Consider the following 18944-nt stretch of genomic DNA (forward strand, 5'->3'; position numbering starts at 1 on the left):
CCGTCTACTTTGTACGCCAGGTTCATGGTGTCAGGGAAGGCAGTTTGCCTGTGAGAAGGGAGGAGCCATCGGGCTAGAGCCCTGGAGGCCCAGAAGATGTGTGTTTGTAGTACAGAGATACTAACCAGGATTCCATGGATATCTGTGCTTAGGAGGAGGTTGGGTGTTTAAAGGGATTGCATCATAAAAAGAAGAAAAACAAGATCAAAGTGGGGTATGAGATCTGGCCAACACCCAGGAGGAGGAATGAAGGTTAAGGAAGGTCAGGAAACACAGGGTGCCTGGGGTCTCCAGGGAGATTAATGTCTCCGTCTTCTCTGCAACTGGGGCACTTTGTACCAGTCTCTTACAGCAGAAACACTGACTGACCCATTTCATGCAATATGAAAGAATAAGTAATTGTAGTCCAGTCCCACGCATCAATTGTGTTCGGTCAGCCAGGAGAAGCCTACGGCTGAGAAATGAACCTCAGCCGCGGGTCTTTCGGACATGGCCTTACCTGGGACCTCCGCACAGCTATCCTTCCGGGTCCCAGGAGCCAGACAAAGCAGGGTTGAAACTGAGTGATGAATTATAACACCTGCCTGTGGCCCAGGCAGCTTCCTCATCAACAATGTCACTTCAAGCTGATTCGTGATTTAGACAGTGCGCGATCGTTATAAAAACAAATTATATCAAGAAGCTTAAAAAAGCAGGAGGAGGGGCGCCTGGGTGGCTCAGTCAGTTAAGCATCCGACTTTTGGTTCCAGCTGAGGTCATGATCTCAGGGTCCTGAGATGAGCCCCACGTTGGACTCTGCGCTCAGGGAGGAGTCTGCTTGTCCCTCTCCCTCTGCTCCCCCTCCTTCTCTCTCTCTTTCAAATAAATAAATAAAATCTTAAAAAAAAAAAAAAAAGCAGGAGGAAATCCTTTGCAAATGGAGAAGCCAGTGATCCCTAGAGCCAGTCGTGGGGGGTAGAAGTGAAGGAGCAGGAGACACACTGACAGCCAGTCTTCCCTCACCCAGGAGCCGTGCAGGACTGGCAGAATCAAGCAGCGAAATCCAGTTGTTTCAAAGTCCATGGACTGTCCTGCAAGTTGTACATTATAGTGTAGATAGTGAGGCTCTTAAGATAGCACAAAATTAATATGAGAAAACAGCTATGTGGGATGAGGTGTGTCTCTTTGTGGATGTCCTGTTTGATCATAATCATAAGATTGCAAAGACAAGAAAAGATTCAAGATTAATCTACTTTATGTCACAATTTTTGAAAGCTGAGACCACACATTGCAAAAAAGGGGGTGTGAATCTTCTTGTCAGAGGTGAATCAGATAGCCTTTGTTTTTCTGGGGATGCCCTGGGACCGCACATAGAGCAGGGCTGCACCCAAAACCTGCCCAGGAGGTACGGAGACACTGGACGCCGTGGGCAGAGAAGGAAAGTGAAGACAGCATGCCCAGCCTTCCCGTTCTGCTAGTGCTGGTCTGGGGCGTGGGGTCCCATGGCTTCCTTGCGGCGACCTCAGGAGAGCAAGATGAGGAGGTGGTCCAGGTAAACGCTGAATTTCACACGCCACAAAGGTAGGAGCATTACGTTCTCATTTTTCCAACGTCAAAGGGTAGAAGCACAAGCGAGCGTGGGATCCATTCTAGGGTAACTAGAACCTAACAAAAACAAAAATCTACTTACCCACCCATGGACTTTCCTTCAGAGACAGAGGTAGAGGGATCCACAGAGAGAGGGAGCCCTGACCACCTTCACTCTGACTTCCCGGGAAAGCTAGACTTAACCACCACGCCAATAGTAAGCCTATGGAATCACTGCATTTGCAGACAGGATTTTTCCTCTTTGCACGAAATCTTCAAGACAAAAGAACTTCTCTGTCACCACAGTGAAATCCTGAAGGTTCTCAGGAAGAAATAAGAAAGATTTCACGTCCTGTGTTTCACTTTTTTTTTTTCTCTTTATCAGAACTACCTGCAGAACTACTACAACCCGAGGATTGGAACCAACAAATCGTAAGGCAGAGGAACAGCAGCTTGGTGACTGAGAAGCTGAAGCAAATGCAGGAGTTCTTTGGGCTGAAGGTGACCGGGAAGATAGATGCTGACACCCTGAATCTGATGAAGCAGCCCAGATGTGGGGTGCCCGACGTGGCTCAGTACGCCATCACTGATAGGACCCTCCAATGGGAGCACACACACCTGACCTACAGGTAACCAGACCCAGCACCAGAGCAAGGGCGCTCTTTCCCAGCGGAGCCGTAAGCAATGGGGTCCGACGTGTCTCTGTTTTTTTCCATTTTAAGGATTGAAAATTACACACCAGATTTGCCAAGAGCAGACGTGGACAGTGCCATTGAGAAAGCCTTTCAACTCTGGAGTAATGTGTCGCCCCTGACCTTCACCAAGGTCTTTGAGGGGCAAGTGGACATAATGATATCCTTTTTCTGGAGAGATAAGCTCTTCTTGTCTCCTAAAACCATATGGAACTTCACCTCCCCCCCACGCCCAGACCCGCTCCACCGTGCTGAGGGAGGGGTGTTCCTAACGGGCTGTTGATTTTACCGGCCAAAGAAGGGAAGCATGGTAGATGAAGAATGCCTTTGGGCTCCTTGTCACTGTTCTCTCCCCTCTGGGGGAAGCAGGATAGAAACGGGAATTTGCCTTTGCCGCGCTGTTTCTCACAGATCATGGTGACAGCTCCCCCTTCGGTGGACCTGGAAACATTCTTGCTCATGCCTTCCTCCCAGGAAGAGACATTGGAGGAGATATTCATTTTGATGAAGGAAAAACATGGACCAATGATTTCAGAAGTGAGTTCACCAGTTTTTCCTGTTTCCCTTTCATGGGTCAATGTTTTATCTAAAAGAATGCCTTCAGTAAAGTGAGCCAAGTTTTTGATCAGCCTTAAATACTTTAATAAACATAAGCTTTTATTAAAACTATAATTGCTTAAAAAGGTAATGGTAACTCTTTTGTGTCCATTTATTTAAAAATGTAAGGTAATATTATTTCTCCAAGTAATTTTTACCAACAAAATACGGTACGCGGAAAATAGGATGTTTTAAGTCACCTTGCTGCATATACAATCCTATACCAAAATTTTAAAGTGGTTATTTTGGGTAAAGTGATTTTGGAGAATTTTTCTTGGTACTTTCCTATATTATCTAAATGTTCATACTGGGCATAATATAATATTTATGAGCAGGAAAAAATAAATGTTAATAGAATACTATTATTCCTCTAGAGTATACCACTTTCTACCTTATTTTATGGTATTTATTGATCAATGGGATTTTTCTGTGTTGGCTGACTTCATCCAAGAATCATACTAGCCCCAACCTCAGAAATTCAGACTTTAACCAGCCTACCCAGAAATATTAAAGCCCTCTCCTTCCTTTGATTAAACGTACATACACACAGATACCCCACGCAGACATAAACCACCAAAAACACACCAAACTTGCACAAAGCCAACAGTAACGCTGTTGTAGTTTGGAAACGTCTCTTTCCTTCTCGGGTTCCTCAGAAGTGCATTCCAGGAACTGCAAACACATTTTGTTGCTGTTTTTAGATTTCAACTTGTTCCACGTCCCAGCACATGAAGTGGGCCATTCCATTGGACTTTTTCATGGTAACAACATTGGTTCCTTGATGTTCCCCAGCTACAACTACTATGGGGATGTCCTGCTGTCTCAGAAGGACATCGACGCCATCCAGGCCCTCTACAGTGAGCACAAAGCACCTTGGGCCAGCTACTGGGGGTCTATGTGTGGGGTTCAAATAAATAGCTAGTAGCTGTGTCCTTTAAGAAAGAGCCTTCATTCTAAGTGCTTTTGTGCTAGCATGATACACCACCAACTTCACCTGACTTCACAACCTGTATTTATGTTTTAGGACCTTCCAAAAATCCCATCCAGCCGAGAGAACCACAAGTACCACGAGCCTGTGATGGCAAGTTAACATTTGATGCTCTCACCAAAGTTCGTGGAGAATTATTCTTCTTTAAAAACAGGTAAAAAAAGGGGGGGGGGAGCGCCTGTGTGGCTCAGTCGTTAATGTCTGCCTTCGGCTCAGGTCGTGATCCCGGGGTCCTGGGATCGAGCCCCACATCGGGCTCCCTGCTCGGTGGGGAGTCTGCTTCTCCCTCTGCCCCTGCCCCTACTCACACTCATACTCTCTCTCTCTCAAATAAATAAATAAAATCCTTAAAAATAAATAAATAAATTGTACTTATGGGGCGCCTGGGTGGCTCAGTCGTTAAGCGTCTGCCTTCGGCTCAGGTCGTGATCCCGGGGTCCTGGGATCGGGCCCCGCCTCGGGCTTCCTGCTCAGGGGGGAGCCTGCTTCTCCCTCTGCCTGCCACTTCCGCTGCTTGTGCTCTCTCTCTCACTCTCTTGTGTGTCAAATAAATAAATAAAACCTTTAAAAAAAAAAGGTAAAACAAAGAAATTACCATGAACGCTGACTTACTTTTTTAAAGTGTTCTGATATTTTGTTGAATATTCTATGTTTCTTTAGTAATATATTTTTAATTTGTAATTTTAATAATTGTGCATTTACATGAAATGATGTATTCTTCAAAAACTTATGTCACAGAGAAGGGGCGCCTGGCTGGCTCAGCTGGGAGAACACATGACTCTCAATCTCAGGGTCATGAATTCAGGCCCCATGCTGGGTGTAGAAATTACTTTAAAAGAAAAAGAAGAAAAAAATTGTTATCACAGGTAAGTCCTTCAGTCGCCAGAAACTTGATGGAGCAAAAGGCCTTGCAAGACCCCCACTCTACTGCTGACATACAAATCTGTGGAGTTGGGCGGACAGACAGAATTCTTGTTGAAGACCACAGGCTTGTCAGTAATGGAGCAAGAAATGGTCTTCCAAATCCTTTCACGTCTCATGACCAGGATGAGAAACATGCCCGTGAGTTAGAACCTGAGTACCACTGCTCGGATCCGATGTCTACACCAGGCCTGGGGCAGTGTGGCCTGCAGCCCAGGAAGGAAGGCCCAGCACGCTCCTGGGGCCTGCCGAGCTCAGTAGCTGAGAGGCATTTTCGGGGCCTGTGTTTCCGAAGCCGAGAGCGACTTCGGCGACGGGGTGTGAGCATGGACCATGTCTGCTGAGGGGTGAGAGGGAGGATCCTACCCGCGCACATGGCCTCTGGTCCTTCCCAAGGCTGGTGGCTTGCTGTGTGCTTGCATCTGGTCTCCGTGGTCTTGGAAGCAGTCCGTCAGCCCGTGTACAAGTGTGTGCCGTCTCTTACCCGGTCTGGTCGGAGCAGCTCCGTTAGCCTCCGTTTCTTGTCTGCTTCCTGGGGTATTTCTGGGTGACGAGCCATCATGTAGGGAAGGGCCCGGCACGTCGGACGCGGCCCCTTGGTGCGTGAGACTCGTGTCCGGGGAGAAGACATGCTGGACATCAACCAGAGACTTGCCGCCAGCTAGGATCGGGCCCCTTCTTTCAAATCAGGTTCTTCCTACGCACGACTCCCTCCTACGAAATAGTGGATCTCAGTGTCATTGCTGACTTCTGGCCATCGCTGTCCAGGGTAGTTGACGCTGCTTACGGCGTTGTTAACAGAGATGAAGTCTTCTTTTTTAAAGGTAGAGCTTCTGGGGTGGGGGGCGGGGTTTGTCAATGTTTCTGAGTCCCATTTTCATCAGGTTCTTTGGCTGAGAATTAAGGGGGCCATTTAAGTCAAGAATCTTGAAGCAGATCTAACACACATGCAGTGAAAATCAGGAGGATTTATGCACATATGAAGTTCCACACTGCCTTTCTGTGGGGTGGTGGCCTGTGGTTGCACAGATACCCCGGCGAACACATACAAAATCCTCCGTCAGGGGCCAGCCCAGCCAAGAGCCGAGAGGTGCCGTCCAGTGAGTCGGTAACCACAGGAGAATGTGTGGCCCGGCTGCCCGACCACATGCAGCCCCACACATGCCCTGTGCTGCTGGTGGAGGGGGCCCACTCCACTCCGGAGAGATGCTCGGCTCAGGGGCACCTCACTGGGGAATAAAACTCTGCACACGCCCCTCGTGAGCTCAAGTCTGGAGGGAAGCCTGCCGACTGTCCTCCAGAGTCCCAGGCAAAGTTTTCATGGTCGATTTTTTGGTTGACAGGTAGTAAATACTGGGCCTTTAATGGGGATCAGATGGCGCAAGGCTACCCCAAGAACATCTACCACTCCTTGGGCTTCCCACAGAAGGTAAAGAAAATTGATGCCGCTGTTCACGAGGATGAAACTGGGAAGACGTACTTCTTTGTTGCCAACGAGTATTGGAGGTAACGACAGACCCTTGGGATTCAGAATCAGATCACTCAGGGGAAGGAGAGTTGTCTTTTAAAATTATTCTCAGGGCGCCTGGGTGGCTCAGTGGGTTAAGCGACTGCCTTTGGCTCAGGTCATGATCTCAGGGTCCTGGGATCGAGTCCCGCATCGGGCTCCCTGCTCAGTGGGGGGTCTGCTTCTCTCTCTCCCTCTGCCACTCCCCGCCCCCACTTGTACTCTCTCTCACACACACAAATAAATAAAATCTATAAAATTATTCTTAAACTGTGCCAAACTTCCATCCTTTAGTGGTGAATGGGCGCAGCCAGACCGAGCATCTGTGAGTCCCCTACCTGGTATCATCTTGCCATGTCTGTCCTTGGAAGGCAAGGGGCTTGTAGGATGGAGTTTTAAAAGGAGATTAAAAGCAGGAGCATCCAAAAGGAACCTTCTTTCCCACAGTATTTCTCCTTGATAGGGCAGATAGTGGAGTCCGAGAGAAAATTTGAATCACATATTTAGAGTTGGTGCCACTCTAGGAGGGGTCTAGTGGGTTCCAGTCTCCCATAACCCTGTTGAACTGGGACCCTTTCTAGTTAAAAGCTCCTATTATTTTCATGCTGGTGATGTGCCCACTCAGAACTATAAAAGCAGTTGTCGGTTTCCTACAAAATGAAAATAAAGGTAGCCCCCACCTCTCAGATTTATAGCGAAGATTAAATTATCTGTACACTCAACCTACTCAGAACAGTGACTTAACGCTTAATATTGAGTGTTACTTATTGTTATTAATCACATATTCTGATTTTTCTAATAATTTTTTTTACCAGGTATGATGAAAATACACGGTCTATGGATACAGGTTTTCCCAAAGAGATAGCTCATGGGTTTCCTGGAATTGGCAAAAAAGTTGATGCTGTCTCCCAAGAGGGAGGTAAAGACCATCCAGTTTCTCCATTTTTCCACCATAGAAATGACACATGGGCTGTTCCTTAGACATGAAATCAAATTGCATGTGTGAAAATGTATATTTTTTTCAAGAGTTCATGTGTAAAATCACTATTTGTCTAATGTTGTCACTATCTTTCATCTTATTTCTAGGACTTTTCTATTTCTTTCATGGAAAAAGGCAGTACAAATTTGATCCTAAAACAAAGCGAATTTTGACTCTCATGAAAATGAACAGCTGGTTCAACTGCAAAAATAAATGATGATTGACTATCACAAAGGAGAAAAGAAAAAATATATACTTCTAATGAGCTCTGGGGAGGTGTTTTTCTGAGGGCCCACCAGATACTTCGGTATTTTATTTTCATCTCTTGGCAATATTGAGACACAGACATATGAGTACCAGCTTGTTTAACCTCAATCTGAAGACAGTCTGTGTTAATGACATTGTGCTGTTTCACAAACTTTCACAATTTAGCTTCAAGTGAATGCTGAGGTCATAATTCATCCTTAGGCTTAAGTAGGGAAAAGCTTTTTGTCACTATTCTATGCCATTTTAGGTGATTATACTTCTCATAATAACCACATTCTCCAATGTTTTGTCTCTAGGTCAGGCAAATTCACAATGCAAGTATGTGGGAAGATAGGATGTACAGAATTTCAAGTACTTCCCATTGCATATGCATCACATAAAGGGAAGGGGCTTGTTATTGGCCTTCCTCTCTTGTTTTGATTTCAAGCTAAGCCTTTCAGTCAAATATGGAAGGGACGCCTGGCTGGCTCAGGTGCAGCGCACACAAGTCTGGATCTTAGGGCTGTGAGTTGAAGCCCCACGTTGGGCACAGAGCTTACTTTTAAAAAAATAAAAATGAGCAGGTTTTAAAAACAATAATGATAAGGGAAGAGATTCACTGAGCTTTGGCTGGGGCTCCTTGTGGAAGCACTAGGTTAAAACTTCTCAGCTATTCTTCTAGCTAACTTCATAAAGTTAGGAGCTTATCCCTGATTACTAGCACGATGGGTCTTGTCCCCCAAGGAGCTGCCCTACAGACCACCTGGGGTGGGTTTAGGTTACATTGTGCAGATGTAAGTTTGCGGAGCCTAGCTACTGCTGCTGAGAAAGGATCAATGTGACGCAAGTTGCCTTTTTTGCTCAAATTATTTCTCACAGGTTTTCTGGGGGAGCTCTGTGGTTAAGAGAACCTTGATTGTATAATGTGTGTTGTTGTTGTTGTTGTTGTTGTTGTTGTTTTCTGTTTACCATGATAATAAACGCACACTCAGAAACTCTGGGCAAGATGCCAAGCCAGCTGTGGGCTCCTTCCTTTGAACGAAAGCTGCAGGAGTAAGGGGAGGTGGGTGCATCCTAGAATCAGACACAAACGGGGAGAACACTTGAGTGGGCAGAAGGACCCAGCTGGCATGGGGGGAGGCATCCTGTATGGGAGAGGCCCAGCGGCCTCCAAGGGGGCCAGGCTCTGGAAGCACATTCTGCTGGCGTTCCTTCTCTCCCACATGTTGCGTGGCAGACCTGGCGGCAGCAGAACCGCGAGAGACAAGGGATACGGTCAGGGCAGTGACCCCTATCTCACACACTGCAAAAGCTCAGGTCCCTACAAGGTCCCTCAAGCTCTGCCACCTTTGTACCTCCTTCTCTCGTATTCTCCCCCTTGGTGGCTTCATTCCACGGCGGTGGCTTCTTTGCTGTTTTCCAGCACGTGAGATGTATTCGGACCTCAGCCCTTTTCCCTGAGGTTCCCTACACAACTCTGCAGTTATCCCGGAGCCCCTAACACCTTCTAACATGGTCTATAATCCCTCATCACCTCTATTGTTCACCGCCTGTCTGCCCTCTTCAGTGGAGGCTCCCTGAGAACAAGGGGCCATAGTTTGGGTCCGACTTTATTGTTGCTTTGTGTTGTTCGCCTGACTTACTGATATAATTCAAGAACCAAGTAAGGGCTCAAAAAATTAATAAGCTAATACAGAACTGATGCAGGATGCCAGCAAACCTGGGCAGTCAATAACAAGGTGTGTCATCAGCTTGACCAGCAATTGGAGGCCTCCAGCCTTCCGTCCTCCCCAGCCCAGATCCTGGAGAATCAGACATAATAGCAGCCCCCAGAAATGCTCAGAGCCTGAGACAGAATTCCTGAGTGGTTCCTGAGGGGGAGGACCCGCTGATGAGGATAAGAAATGAGAGCAGTTTGTGCAGACTTTCTCACCAAACACCCTGCCCCAAGCGGCTTCAATTCTATCTTCATCCAGTTCACAGAGAACAAGCCAGGATCTGCAGAGGCTAGGGAACCTGACAGTTTCATGGAAACATTTGTAATACATATATCTGACAAAGGACTTTGACCCAGTATATATAAAAAGTTCCTGCAAATCAATAATAACATGACAAATAATCCAATTAAAAATGCACAGAAGTCTTAAATCAAACTAGTCATAAAGTTATAAATGGCCAATAAACACATAGAAAAGTACTTAACATCATTAGTTATCAAAAAAATAAAATTCTTATAAGGTATTATTATGAAACCACTAAATGCATTCATATTAATGACTGACAACACCAAATGAGGAGCTAGAATATTTGTACCTCTCATACGATATGGAAGTTGCCCACAAAGTTAAATGTTTACCTACTCTATGACCTCCTCTGCACATTCTCCTGGACTAAATGAAAATATAAACATATAAGAAGCTTGTTTAAGAAGGTTCATAGTTTTATGCATGGTAGCCCAAATCTGGAAATGATACATTCATACAATACAATATTATAGAAAAATGAGAGTGGATTATTTACTAGTACACACAACAGCATAGATTAATCTGAAAACCATTATTCCACACAAAAGGGTACATTCTCTTGATTCCATTTATATGAACTTCATGATTAGGAAAAGTAATCTACAGGGAAAGAAATCGGAACAGTGGGTGGCTCTGAGGAAGCAATAGGGTTGGGTGGAAAAGAGCACAGAGAACTTTCTAGGGTGATGGAAATGTTCTAGTTCTTCATGAGGTGTGGGTTACATGAGCATGTATATCTGTAAAATTCACTGAATTATGCATGTAAGGTTTGTACACTTCACTGTATGTAATATCTCAAAAATATATAAATGAAATAGAAACTAACAGAAAAAGGAAGTTTTGTTCATTATATAACTACTAAAACAATTAAAAACAATGGTTTACAAATCTTCCCAGAAACACTGGCCTAGATAGTTTTACTCATTTTTTTTGTCAGAAGTTCCTTTCAAGGAATAGATCATTCCAATCTTGTGTAAACTCTTTCAGAGAAAACAGTGTATATTCTACCATCAGCACATATGGGGAAACTTTAGTGACAGTCCTATTAATACTTCAAATAAGAGAAGCCTGCCTACTTCATTGATACTTGGTCCACACAGTCCTGGAATTCTGGCCAAAAATCAGGACAAGAGAAATAACAAAGAAAAAGAAGGTAAAAATAACATCAGGTATAAGGGTAAAAAGGGAAGAGTCCAAATTACCATTATTGGTAGACAATTCGGTCACTTACCTAGAAAAGCCCAAAAGAATCAAAACTCTTTGGAGAGGACAGACATTTCAGTGTTTCCAAATATAACAACAACATACCAAAATCATGTTTTGATTCATATTTTGAAATCATTTATATTCCTCTACACTCACAATCTGGCTACAGCAAAATCTATGATCTATGTAGGAAATAATCTAGCGAAAACAGAACAAGACCTCAATAAATAAAGTTTTCAGACCCTATTAAAGATAAAGGAGAAAAACTGAACACTGTATCCATGTATGGAAAGACCTAATACTCTAAAGATGACAATTTCCCCAAAATTCATTTATAAATGTAATGAAACTTCAATTAAATCCCAATGGGATTATTTAGGGAACTTGAAACGCTGATTTTGAAGTTTTTACGAAGGAACTAATGCACACAAGGAGCTAAGAGTTTTGACAAAGAGCAAGGACAGAGGGGGTCCCAGCAGACATGAAGCCATGTCACCGAGCCACGGTGACACCAGGGCATGGAGCTGATAACGAAGCAGAGACAGACGCTAATGGAACCGAGTGCGAGTCCAGAAACATGTCCTCAGTAGGACAGAGGTGGAATCACAAATCAGAAGGAAGAACATGGATTATCAAATAATGGCTTCGAGAAAACTTGCATGCTATGTGGGAAAATAAAGCCGGGTTCTAGCTCTCCATGAGGTGTTTGTGATTTCTACTCTTCACCACGTGTTTCCAGGTCTTCACCTGCGGGACACACAGAAGGATCACACTTTCTAGCCCAGGGCAGTGGTTTGGGGCCAGACCACTAGTTATGGACAGTGAATTGTGAGTGGAGGTGACGTGTGGCTCTTCTGGGCTAAAACATTCACTTGCTTTAAAAACCCTAAACATCCCAAAAATACAGCAGAAATCCTTTGTAATCTTACCACCCGACAATAAGCATCATTAACACTTTGGGTCATACACTTCTGATATTTTTTTTTAAGATTTTATTTATTTATTTGAGAGAGAGAGAGAGCACAAGAGGGGGGAGCAGGAGAGGGAGAAGCAGACTCCCCGCCGAGCAGGGAGCCCGATGCGGGACTCAATCCAGGGACTCCAGGATCATGACCTGAGCCGAAGGCAGTCGCTTAACCAACTGAGCCACCCAGGCGCCCCGGCTTCTGATATTTTAATGCTTATGTTTTCCTCTATAAATATGAAAATACACTGTACACAATTTTTATCGCCCAGATTTTCCATATAGCAAATGTCATATTAAGTAGTCTCTCTATTGTATTAAGTGAAAAAGGACTTCTTGACCACCAAGTATGTGGATGCCCCGTTTTAGGCATTTTGGATTCATTGGCAAAATAGTGTGAGCTGTGTTCATGGGGTTCACATTTCTGCTCAGGGAAGACAGATAAAGAGTAAATACAATTTAGAAACAAAGTACGTGGGAAGATGCCAGTGTTATGGGGGATCGCACAGGCTAAGGGGAATGAAGTGACGGGGAGGGGGCGGGAACCCATCTCTAGCGTCAGCAGCAGTCAGGTTAGCGCTCACTGACAAGGTGTCCCTCGAGGGGACGCCCGGGGAGGAGCGGGCGCCAGGGCACCCGATGGCTGAGGAAGAGTGCTCCAGCAGAGGTCGTTAGCCAGGGTGGAGGCCCCAAGATACGGCATGCCCCACGGGGGCAAGGAGAACCCAGGGGGCGGTGCGGCTCCCCCTGCGTGGGGGGCGCCAAGCGCAGGAACGGAGGGAAGAGAGGGGCCTGAGCAGGAAGGTCCTCGGAGGCCGTTGTCCGGATAGGCCCGGTGCTGTGTCCCACACTGGAGAGAAGCAAGGAGACAGGCAGGAAGGCCGCTGTCCTGGCCACAGGGGCTGGCGGCTCAGGACCACAGTCCTTCCATTCTCTGCGCAAACACCAGCCTTCTTGCAGGTGCTATGGGGCCCCCTTCCTGTTGACGGCAGGTAGTTAGCAAGTCTTCAACTGTTCTGTTTTCCTTCTACCATTTCCACAGCAAACTGTGACGCGTCTGGACTTTGGGGAGCATCCTCCCTGGCAGAGGAGGTCCACCTGCCGTCCCTCAGCCCCTGAACTCCTTGAGAAGCTGCCCTGCAGGGAGAAGCCGTGGTCCTGTGGCCTCCAGACGGTGTCAGCCCCGGTAGGACACGCCGTGCGTGAAGCCCGTCCAACAACATGGGGCCTGTCCATGACCTTCTAAAACTGGGACCCGCCTGGGGACAGCAAGAAGATGCTCTTCGGCGGAAGGAGGACAGCCCTGTGGCCGCTCGGGGAAATGTCTCACTCTGTGTTCTCGCCTACAGTAAACCGCACTTCGGTGAGCTGTGGCCGGGTGCGATGCCCAGTTGTCCCACGAGCTGCCTTGTTGGATCCCTGGCCCAGCCTCCCTAAACGAGGTGGTGGCCAGGGTGGTTTCTGCTCAGGCGGCCGGCCAGCCACACAGCTGCCCGCGTGGACCCCAGGCGCCCCCTCTTGGCCTCGCCCGGCCCAGCCCAGCAGCCGCTCAGTGCCGGCAGGTCCCAGCCTCCCAGGACGTGGGTCAGGCCTGGATGCCCGTGAGCCCAGCCTCGGGGCGCCTGAGTTGACACTGGGGGACACTAGCCCCGGACACCTCCCCTGCAACTAGGAACGAGCTTTCATCTGGAAGAACACCTGCACGGAGGCATCAAAATGCTGACAGGGGGCACCTCCCCAGGAGGCCAGGGAGGGAGGTGGGCGTCAGGGGCGTCCCATTCACTTGTCATCCTTCTGAGTGCCTGCAGTTGCTCTCCTTTTCACAGAGAAGGGTGTAGTCCTGTATTACTAGACTCTTAAATGATTTTCAGAGTAAGTCTTGGAAGAGCACATCATTTAGGAACTGCCTCTCTAGAGCCCACGGCTGTCCCGCCAGAGAGTCTCACAGCCGTCGGTCAGGCTGCTGGTCCGCACCGTGTGCGGGCTGTGCACTGGGCGTCCCTGGGACGTGGGGAAACCGCCAGGTGACACTTGGGGAAACCGAGGCTTCAGGACGTGCAGCGAGTTGTTCAGGGCCTCACAGCGGTAAGTGGTTCCTTGGGGACGTGAACCTGAGGCACAGAGACCAAGGAACTTGTCCAAGGTCAAGAAAAGGGCACTGAGGGGTGAAAGTTCAAGCCCAGGTCTCCAGACCTCAGCCCCACACGCGAAAGAGAAAGTGGCCGCCTGTGAGGGCCCGCAGGCTGGCCACCTCAGGCTTCTCCATCCCCGAGCACTAGGCAGTCTCACTCGGGAATGTGGGAGAAGGGAGACTCAGAATATTCCTAGGGTGACCTCAGTGTAACATTTAAACCAGCAGCTCCTGGGGTGAAAAGTCAACTCCAGTCTATGACTTTGTTGAGCTTTAACGGAAATAGCTTCAGAGTTGGAGTTACGAAACCAAACCTGGATCCCCAAATCCTCTTACATTACCCACCTGTTAGCTGTGTGACCTTGAATCATTCACTTAACCTCTCTGATCCTGTTTCTGCTTTAGACTTAGGAGATTTACACGAAAGTGACTTCACAAAGGCACTCAGGACAACACCTGACTTTTAACGGGTGTTGAGTGACTATTCAAGCACTACATTCTCAGCACTGAAAGTCAGAATGAGGACCAGAGTACGTGCAGGTCGTCCTGGGATTATAGGACATGCAGACCCACAGGTCCTCAGGTGCAATCACTCCGCACACTTACAGACCACCCCCTCCCTTCCCATTGAGAATGACGGTCTGTAGGAGGCAGAATAATGGCCCCAAGATGCCCACGTCCTGTTCCCTGCAGTCTGTGAATACGTTACTTTATGCGGCGAAGGACACTTTACAGGTACGACGAAGGTGAAGGCTCTGGAGATGGGGAGAGTGGAATGGATTATCCAGGTGCACCCAATCCAATCACACGAGTCCTTAAACGTGGAGAACCCTTGTGGCTGCAATCAGGGCCGCGCGTGACGTGGGGAGACGCGCGGAGAGACCACCCTCGCTGGCTTTGCCGCTAGAGGAAGGGGTCGCAGCCCGGGCACGCCGGCCGCCGTGGATGCTGGAAACAGCAGGGAGGTGGGTTCTCCCCCGGAGCCCGCAGAACCGTGAGCCGGGAGCTGACCGTGAGCCATGAGCTAACCGGGAGCCGGGAGCCAACACTGTCTTGTCTCAAAGCCACTAAGCTTGTAGCAGCTTGTTATCGCCGCCATCCGAAGCTCGTGCCCTGGACTGGCCAGGCATAAGGGTGTGTGTGTGCTGTTTTTCTGCTATTTCAGGTTAAAAAGAAAAGTAAGTTGGGAAGCGTTGGCCGAGGCGAGGGAGAACAGGGTTGGGCGGGGACCCTGCGGTGTGGGCAGGAATCATTCGGAGGACTTTTCCGTGCGGGTGGGACAGGCGTGGTGAGGAGCAGGTGCGTGGTGTATAACGAGGATGGGTTCTGGCGTCGAAATACCGAGAGGTGCGTGGACCCACCACAGGGCACTCCCAGGGCTCTGGGAGGACGGACACAACAGCAGACTGTCCGCCTGAGAGAACAGGAAAGGTCCTCTCGGTATTGCTGGGCGGGAGGCTCGACCGTCGGGAGGGGAGCAGATTTAGAAAACACAAGGCTCAGAAACCAGAACAACGAGAAATCGCAGCCACAGGCCAGGGGGACGGGTTGGGGGGGAGAGAATTTTGGCAAATTCCCTGGGCAGCGTCCTGTCTCCAGGAGCACCGAGCAGCCTGGCATGGAGACGGCCATCGTTCCTGGTCTGTCGTCGGGCGTCTCTGTCAGGCTGGCTCGTGGACAGCCACGGACGAGCCATTCTCAACACCCTCCAGCTGGGAGGGGAAGACTCGGACACACGGAAGCTGATGCACAAGGTCGGGAGAGGTGGGTCACGGCTCAGGGCACCCCCTGCCTGCTCAGGGGCCCCCACACCCGCTCACCTGGCTTCGTCTGCCCGTTGAACCCGTTCTCCCACCTGCCACCGTGAGACAGCGGCTCCCACTGAGTCCGCATGGTTGATAGGAGCCGCGTGGACCCCGGGGCACAAGTTGGGGGTGGCTGCTGTGTGTCCAGCCCGTGGCGGGAGGCTCCAAGCTGCCTCCCGTCCTCCCCAGCCTCCTTTCTTCCCCATCCGTCCCCGCACAAGGAGGGGTGTGTCTCCTCGTCCTGGGCGAGGACCTAAGGCCGCCCTCGAGCCAGATCTTCACCAACTTTCACCCAAACTCCATGGCACCCTTGAAATGTCCTCCTGACAGCCCCACCCCACCCCCAACCCGGGTCTGCCCCAGACGCTGTGGTCAGAGGTTCGAACTCGGCTCAGAAACCGTCGAGGACCACGTGTCCCTGTCTGCGATGCGCTGGCTGCCAGTCCAGCCTGGCTCCGTGTAAGTTCTGTGGATGTGCCCCCAGAACCTTGTTAATCCCCACGCACAGCCTCTCCGCCTTTGCTCTGGGTTTCTGCCATCCCCACCCTCATTCACCCCAGGCTCAATGCCAACATTCAGCCCGTCGTCCAGAATGCACCTCGAGGGCCAGTCCTTCCACCAAGGCTTTGCTGGTCTCCCTAGTAGGATGCAACTGTTCCTTCCTCTAAACCCTTGTTACAATTCCCGATCCTCTTTGCCCCAGAGGTGAGGGACCGATGCCAACATCGAACAGGCCTGGGCCCCACCCCAGAGTCTGACTCAGGAGCTGGAGCGGAGCCCGCTTATCTGCGTTTAATACAGATTCTGAGGAAGAGCCAAGACGGAGAACCATGGCCTTATTTTGAGTTTTTCCTCGCTGCGCAAGCAAAGGACATACCAGGAAAGGTAGATAGGAAGGCACATTTGATCAGCTCTCTGAACCGTATTTTCATTACCTTCAAGATGGGGATAATAACCCTCCTTCCTTGGATTCCTCTGAAGCCTCAGGGAGCCAACACGGTGCACATCGAGGACCAGGTCCAGACGCGTGGTGCGCACGTTGACCTCCCCGGCCAGCCGACTGCCAGCCTAGAGCGTTTTGGGCACGATGATTGCTGTGATGCTTAACGGAACTGCCTGTGCTCCTGTGCTCGGCCCCAAGGGCATCCAAGTCGCCCACATGGTCCCTGACAGCACTGAGCTCTGGACACGGAAAGAAACTGCATGGAAGCGGTTTCGTCACTCAGTGTTAACCACGAACATTTCTCTTTCTGGAAAAGAGCTTTTCAGCAGTGCTGACTCAACTCACAGAATGGGACACACGGCCTCCCCACATTCATCCCACACAAGGGTTGGAGGGCTCACACGGGCTCGGCCCTGCACCTCTGACCTCCCGATGCCGGTGAGGGAGGTGCCAACATGCGGGGTTGGAGGGTGGCACGGGAGACTCGAAAGAGCCGAGGTGAGTTGCTGAAAGTTGCATAAGTAGGGGAGTGGCAGAACAAAAAATGGAGCCCGGTTAGTATAATTTCAAGGGCAGTATTCCTGACCCTTCAGCACAACTGACCCCAGCAATTATCCTGTTAACTTGATCAGAGTGTGAGCTCCATCCTGATCAGCAGAGTTCAAACATGCACGATGCACGGGACGTTCTCCCTTTGCTCACAGGAGTCAGACCAGCCGTGTGTTGCACTGGGGATGCCCCTGGGCTCAGGGCACCTGTTTCCCCGGCTGGGTCACAGTCCCCGTTGTGAACTCCGACTCCCCCTTTGAGATGCGGGCACATGTCCACACGTCCAGACAGCTTTGCGAGCTGCCTATGCCCATCCCAGATGGCTGGACCCCAACCACCCCCCCAGGCCAACTTTTTTTTAACTAAAGAGAAAACAAGCTAAATCTTGCAATCCATTTCACCTCTTTGGGCCTAAAAAGCAAAGCTGAGCTATAAAAATGCAAGTTGCTATCTCTGCTGTGGGATAGCACGTCAGATCATCGGACGAGGTTGCTGCCGGAGGGGGTGGCTTTACAGAAATAGAAAGTTCCTGCCTTGGATTGTCTCTGTCCAAAACTTAATTTCTTCCATCTTCTTACTCGGTCTGGAACTCCTGTTATATGGAAAAAAGCCTTCATTTTTAATAAGTCATTTGATTTTTTTTCCTCCCTCTCAAGTAAGTTGACTCAAAAGACAAATAGCCTCTAAATTCACACTAAGGTGTAAATGACTGTTGGAAGATCCTTTCCCCCAGCAGGTTTTCAGCGGGGAGAGGGCCTGAGGGAACTCTGGGCTCCAAGCATCGGAAGGGGCGAGGCGCACACACCACGCGGGCACGCGGTGGCCAGGCATGAAGAAGGGATTCGGAAAACAAACCTCGGTCGCCTTCTCCACCTCCTCCTCCTGGTGTCTGCTGTAGGACAGGGCTGCACAGAACCGTGCGCCCTGCGGGGGTCCTGGCGCCACCTGTCCCCTCACAAAGGTCCTACACTATGCCTGTCGCTTCCCAGGCTGTGCTTGTCCTCTCCGGGACTGAGCTAGTTTATAACTGCGAGTTCACACCTCTCACCCCCTTCACCCGTTTCTTCTCTCTCCCTGCCCCCTCCCCTCCAGCGGCCCCTCGCCCCCCATATTTGAGTCTGTTCCTCTTTTTGTTGTTCTTTTGATTTTTTTTTCCGATTCCACATAAAAGTAAAATCACATGGCATTTGTCTTTCACTTAGCATAACACCCTCTGTATCCATCCATGTTGTCACAAATGGCAAGATCTCCTTCTTTTTCGTGGCTAATACTCCATTTTGTGTGTGTATCACATCTTTCTCCATCTATCGATGGACACGTGGGTTGCTTCCGTATCTTGCTGTAAGTAACGCTGCAGTAAACATCAGGGTGCAGGTATCTTTTCCAATAAGTGTTCTTGTTCTCCTTGGGTAAATACGCAGAAGTGGATTACTAGACATCTGGTACTTCTATTTTTTTTTTTTTTTGGACAATTCTGTCTAACACAACATTTACAGAAACACCACCAGTTTTGGGTTCTTGTCTAAATCATACATTATGTTCAGAAGACAGTACCTTTATGAATCTTGTAAACAAGCCAGTGTATTAAAATAACTCAACATAGGGTAGACAAATGTTAACACCTTCTTATTCAGTAAGAAAAGGTTTCTTCACTAAAGATCGAATGTGGAGGAAGCCGCAGCATGGTTAAGTTGTGCCCCCAGGGATGGCTGCGATGATCATGACCTCAGGGCAGCTTGGACAACCTGGGGGTGGGGAGCTTCCACATGCATACAGGGAATGGATTGCCCCATCTCTGCATGTCCACATTCTATTTCCCCTTCAAG

The 18944-nt window shown here is 48.9% G+C and overlaps 1 protein-coding gene across 1 annotated transcript; it reads left to right on the forward strand.

Annotated features, from left to right (window-relative positions):
* Positions 1-1432: 1432 nt before the first annotated feature.
* Positions 1433-7467, forward strand: LOC110586384 (interstitial collagenase-like). Its single transcript, XM_021696596.1, is given in 11 exon segments — positions 1433-1531; positions 1952-1973; positions 1976-2195; positions 2289-2441; positions 2683-2795; positions 3557-3712; positions 3880-3997; positions 5455-5588; positions 6108-6270; positions 7087-7190; positions 7358-7467. Coding segments are annotated over 11 exon segments (1392 nt in total).
* The last annotated feature ends 11477 nt before the right edge of the window (positions 7468-18944 follow it).

The sequence above is a fragment of the Neomonachus schauinslandi genome, chromosome 11 (genome assembly GCF_002201575.2).
Source record: "Neomonachus schauinslandi chromosome 11, ASM220157v2, whole genome shotgun sequence".
Classification (NCBI taxonomy): domain Eukaryota; kingdom Metazoa; phylum Chordata; class Mammalia; order Carnivora; family Phocidae; genus Neomonachus; species Neomonachus schauinslandi.